Source organism: Nicotiana attenuata, chromosome 3 (genome assembly GCF_001879085.1).
Source record: "Nicotiana attenuata strain UT chromosome 3, NIATTr2, whole genome shotgun sequence".
Taxonomy (NCBI): Eukaryota; Viridiplantae; Streptophyta; class Magnoliopsida; order Solanales; family Solanaceae; genus Nicotiana; species Nicotiana attenuata.
This window is the reverse complement of record NC_031991.1, coordinates 30,926,067-30,931,964: the sequence shown is the minus strand read 5'-3', so window position 1 is coordinate 30,931,964 and position 5,898 is coordinate 30,926,067. Positions and strand designations below refer to the sequence as shown.

At 38.2% G+C, this 5,898-nt stretch overlaps 1 protein-coding gene across 1 annotated transcript in view; it reads right to left on the bottom strand.

The window, feature by feature from the left end:
- The window catches only part of LOC109224256, a 9,163-nt gene extending 6,111 nt beyond the window's left edge, over positions 1-3,052 (bottom strand). Inside the window, exons 1-3 of the mRNA XM_019388842.1 lie at positions 2,969-3,052; positions 2,372-2,914; positions 1,641-2,261 (exon numbers count right to left, since the gene is read on the bottom strand). Coding sequence (XP_019244387.1) covers positions 1,641-2,261; positions 2,372-2,914; positions 2,969-3,052 — 1,248 coding nt within the window. The remainder of the gene's footprint in view (positions 1-1,640; positions 2,262-2,371; positions 2,915-2,968) is intronic.

Genomic DNA, 5,898 nt, shown 5'->3' with positions numbered 1-5,898 from the left:
AAAAAACTCTATTTAGAAATAAAACGCAGCAATTAACAATTAAGAGCGCAACAGCCTATTTTTTGCAAGTTTTCTTTAAACTTTATTCTAAATCTAATTAATACCTAATTAATACTAAATTTGTAAAAATAAAAATCCCTAAATGCATGTGCGTATTTTCCTGTATTTTCATATTAAAATGCAACCAATTAATACCAAAATTCACACAAAAATTCACAAAAATTGTAAAATAATAAAGAAATCAATTATTTGAAACTTTTGGAATTAATTTGCTTAGGGCAAAAATTACGTGCTCACAACTCTTACTTGTTTTTGTCGTGAAACTGCCATATGTGTATACCTGTAACAGTATAGGTTTGAGTTAGATGTCACCGAAAAACACTTTTTAGCATTGTACCTTTCCTTCTTAACATAGCCAATCATCGAGGGACCAGGTCCATCTGTGCCTTTTGGAGATTCTGCTGTATCTTCTACATTGCTCTACTTGACTTGACACATCAAATCAGTCTTTCCATTTTCAATATCTATAGCTTCACCAGGAGCATTTGTGAATTCTCCATCTTCATCTTCTTTTTATGTGACCCCTTGCCACTATTGTTGAGAACAAAATATTTTACATCAAAAGGATCTCGGGTAAGTCAGCTTGAGTTTTCTCCCATTGAGCAGTTCATAGCGAGACCTCTCGAGAAGGGACCTGATCATGTATTTGTTAATCAAGTAGCAGGAATTGTTGACTGCTTCAGCCCAAGAACCAGTTCCTCCATAACCAACTTGTTCAACAAATAAAAACTCACATGCCCTAGTCATCTTCGCCATAACTTAGCATCATCATCAGTGACACTTAGGCATGTTAGATCACCACCATGCAAAGACTCAAAATCAGCAACGTAAACATTCTTGTATCTTTTGGCCACAACCACCACCTCACCAGTCACAAGATTTGTGACTGTGCATATCTTGGACAAGAATTCCACTTTATTTCCCTTGTCACATATCTGAGAAACACTCAAGAGACTGTACTTCAGGCCATTGACATAGTACACGTTCTCAATTGAGTGAGTGAGTGACTTCCCAATCCTTCCAACTCCTAGTGTGTACCCCTTTTAGCTATTTCCAAAGGGTACACTCTCTCCTTGCAGGGCCTTAAGTGAAAGGAAATCGTTTGTACTTCCAGTCATATGCTTTGAGCAGCCGCTATCCATGTACCATTGTAGGCTGCTCCCTTTCACTGTTCCTTACACAAGAAAATCAGGAGTTAGACTTAGGAACCCAAATAAGTTTGGGTCCCTTGTAATGAGGAAGGGGGTGAATGAGGGCTCTTTTGGTCCAAGCAGGCATTATAAATTTTTTATGTGAAGGATCGGGTTCCCTAACAACAGTTACTTTTTCAGCAAAAACTTTGTTTTTCTGTTGAGATTGAAATCTGGCCTTACAATTTTCTTTAAAGTGCCTAGTGTTACCACAGTGAGTGCAAAGTCAATTTTCAGGTACAGTAACGTACTTGCTATGAGGGTTGTAGGGAGTTTTTTTTCCCTTTGGAGCCCGATTCCCTGCCTGTTTCCCCCATTGTTGGTGTACATGGCAGTGATAGCATCAGAGGACCAGGTCCACTTAAGTGATTTTTCAAGATCACTCTTCACTCTTCCTAGTTCTTTCTGAAGTTGTCTATTCTTTTCAAGCTCAACAACAAGACTTGTTTTAACTTTCTTAAGCCCACTCTCAAGCTCATGCTGAGCCTTACTAGCCACTTCTTTACCCTTAGTGTTGTCCATCCATTTTTCGTTTGTCTTTAATAAGTGATTTTCTCTAGTTACTTCTTCCACTTGTTCCTTCAAATCTAAAATAGAAACTACCATATTATCCCTTTCTTGTTCTATGTCATCAATTTCTTCAATTAAAGAATTTTTCTCATTAATGAGGCTATGGTGGGCATCAATCAACACATTTGCTAAGGACATTAATGTTTTCTTAGAGTAGGTTTTTAAATTTCTTTGAACATCAAGAAAACATGCCTCATCTTCCTCCTTGTCCTTGTCATTATGAGATTGATCCATGAGTGCAAAGATTGATTCATATTCATTATCAACAACCATCATAGATGCATCTCCTTGGTCATCCTCACCTTCAGATTCACTGGAGGAATCTCCCCAGTCAGCCAAAGCTTGCTTCACCATGTTGTTAGCAACATCTCTTCTTTTGAATTTCCCGTCAGGGACCGGGTTCATCTTAGCTGCCTTATCAGTGTTAGTTTTGTAATGATCCTATTTATGAAGAGGGCAGTCTTTAACAAAGTGTCCGGGCTTTCCACACTTATGACAACAATTATTTCCTTTGAAATTCCTACTGGAACTTCCTTTCTTTAGGATCCCACCATTTTTACGAACCATCTTTTGAATCTTCGAGAGAGATACGTCATTTCAGATTCATCACTACTTGAGTCAGTGAAGGCAGCTTTGAGAACCAGGTTCCTCTCCTCATTGGTCTCTCTTCTTTCAAGATCCTTCTTTCTCTTCATCTCATATGTTTTGAGATTTCCAATAAGCTCGTCAATAGTCAGCTTCTGCAGGTCTTTGGCTTCAGTGATAGCATTAACCTTGCTCTCCCAGGAACCTGGTAGAACACTGAGTATCTTCCGGACCAGCTTGTTGGTTGGAATGATTTCACCAAGTGAATGAAGCTCATTGATTATGGAGGTGAAACGGGTATGCATCTCTTGAATGAGCTCATGCTCTTCCATTTTAAAGAGTTCATACTCAGTTGTAAGCATATCTGTTTTGGACTGCTTTACCTGAGTAGTTCCCTCGTGAGCCGTTTGAAGATCTTCCCAGATTTCCTTGGCAGATTCACATGCTGAGATACGATTATACTCGTCTGGTCCAATACCACACACAAGAATCTTCTTCGCCTTGAAGTTCTTCTCAATAGCTTTTCAGTCAGCACCATTGTATTCTTTTCTTATTTTTGGAACAATCCTTGTTCCCTCTTCAATAGCCTTCATAGGGACAAAGGGACCATCACAAATCACATCCCAAAGCTCGGAATCCTCAGCCATTATGAAGTCATGCATCCTTGTTTTCCACCAACCATAGTATTGACTGTTGAATCTTGATGGTATGTATGTTGATTGTCCTTCCTCGAAGTTTGGTGGAGCAGCCATGTAGATCCTTTCTAGGTGTTAACCTTTTAGAAAGAACCTGCGCTGATACCAATTGATAGAAACTAAGCGTCCACCAGAATGTATAGAGAACCAGATTCTCTATCAGTTCCCACTGTAAGCAACAGACTGTAAAACCAAACAGTATAGGGAATCAGGTTCTCTAATTGTTCCCACAGTAACTCGGCAATAAATAAAGAACACAGAGGATTTTTACGTGGAAAAATCACAACTCAAGGGGACAAAAACCACGACCTACACTTGTAGGCTTTCAACTTTACTAACTTGTAAACACACTATTACAAGCCACTTTATAATGACTCTATTACAAAGACTTCAACTCAACTAACTTGTGATGCACTTACCACAAGCCACTTTGTCACTCACTAGTTACAAAGACTTCAACTCAATTAACTTGTGATACACTTACCACAAGCCACTTTGTCACTCACTAGTTACAAAGACTTCAACTCAACTAACTTGTGATGCACTTACCACAAGCCACTTTGTCACTCACTAGTTACAAATACTTCAACTTATGACTAACTCTAGTCACAACACAAACTTAGAAATTTTATGGTTTTACAAAGGGGTTCCTACACAATGCTTCTAACTAAGCTAAGTAGGAGTTACAAATGAAGAACAAATAACAAAGAAACAATAAATCAAAGGACTTAAGATATCTCCAATCTTTGGATCTGGTCCTTGAGGTTGTAGCAGCTTTGTTCTTGAGAGATGTTGTGGCTAGCACTTGAGAAAATATTTTCGTTTAATTTTTTGAAGTGTTAGAGAAATGAAATTCCTTGCCTCATGTTGATAATATGCGTATGTGATGTCATCAAGGATGATGCAACAAAGTGTCCTTTAGTTTGGCCTTAGCAAGCTACAGCTGTGCTGCTGTACTGCTGCCAGATGGTACAGTGCAGCAGTCTGCCAGACGGTACAGTGCAGCAACTTTCCAGCTTGAGAGTTGACTTCATACAGTCTCCTCGAGAACCGGCAGGGACCTGTTTCCTCAGTTGTTCCTTCCACTCTGAAGAGTTGTATTATATCTTACGCTGGATCCCAACCTGGAACTTTGTGAGCTTAAGGTCTTGTAAATGTGTAACAGGTTCCTTATCTGGTTCTGGATGGAAAGTTTGTTAGATCATCAAAACATAAAGTAAAGTACTTATGCCCAAAGTACTTGTAACCTATCAATTTCTCCCTTTTTGATGATGACAAACTTAGAATTGATTTTCCCCTGAGAACCGGATCTCCACATTGTTTCCCCTACGAATTAGCCATATCCCTCCTAAGAACCAAACCTAAGAAACTGATCACAACTGGTTCCTCAAGACTGTTTGGCAAATCATCAAAACTCAAAATACCATAACTTATCACTTGACTTTGTTATGCCTTGAGAATAGCGAGTACTTTGGTTGTAATGCTTAGGCTCAGTTTTTGACTCTAGTATAAGCACCTTAAATCATAGATTTTTAAATTTGCTTAACTGCTTTGACTAGAGTGTCTGGATGATCCAATCTTGAGTGAGTCATGTGCCATGTGCGTGTGAGGTTTGGGTGTATTCAGTGCATTACATTTGATGTCTAGAATTTGCCCCGTGTGTTTGCAAAGTGAAATAGTAGTTTTGTTCAGTCTTGAAAGTGATATAGGCATTTCTTTGTTGAGCCATACGTATATTTTACCCACCTAATTGTTATGTATCGTAGTTAACCCCTTTGAGCCTATAATCCTGTTTCTTTGGCAACCACATTACAAGCCTTACTCATTTGTTAACCATCTATTTGAACCCTTTCACCTCTCATGAGCACTTGAATTGTTATGAACTTTGTAAAAGTTAAAGTGTGGGGTGGTTGGTTCGGCTTTTGAGTAGAAACAAAGAGAAAGGTGCACTGATTTGAAAGAGCAAGAGCCACTTGAATTGAAAAAGAAAAGAAAAGAAAAAAAAAGTTGTATTGTTGTGGAAAAAAAATATTCCTTGCCAAGTGGTGACTCTTGATGTTGTGAGCACGTGATTTTTGCCCTAAGCAAATTATTCCAAGAGTTTCAAATAAAATGATTTTACAATTTTTGTGAATTTTGTTGAATATTGTGTTAATTGGTTGCATTTTTATTCATATGAAAATACAAAATATATGCATTTAGAGACTTGATTTCACATTTCAGTATTAATTAGTATTAATTTGTTTAGAACAAATATAAAGAAAATAACAAAAATGGTACTTTGTTTGCGTTTGGAAATTAGGAAATATATGTTTAGCGTCAATTTGATTTTGAATTTTAATTTAACATTCTATAAAATCAAAAATTTATAAAAAAAAAATACAAAAAAGGAAAATCAGAAAATAACAATAAAAAAGGAAGAAGAAGAAAAGAAAAACAAAGAAAAAGAAAGCAAAACAGGCCCAAACTCTTCAGCCCAAAACCCCAAAAAATCCGCTCACCCAGGCCCAATCACTTTAGACCCGGTCCGGCTCTTCAATAAATCCAAATGACGTCGTTTTGCTGGAGTTAATCTGGTCCGTTCAATTCTTCTCATCCAATGGCCACAAATGGATCTTGAATTTTAAATATATTTGTCTGAAAACAATTCCAAACCCTAAGACAAAAATTTACCTTCCTCGTACCCCCCCCCCCCTTATTTGTAACGCCGGCCATGGCTCCGCCCTTCACCACCGCCTTTCGCCCCATCGCCGCCAGCCGAAAATCACCGCCGGCGGCGGCGCAACCCTAATCCGCCC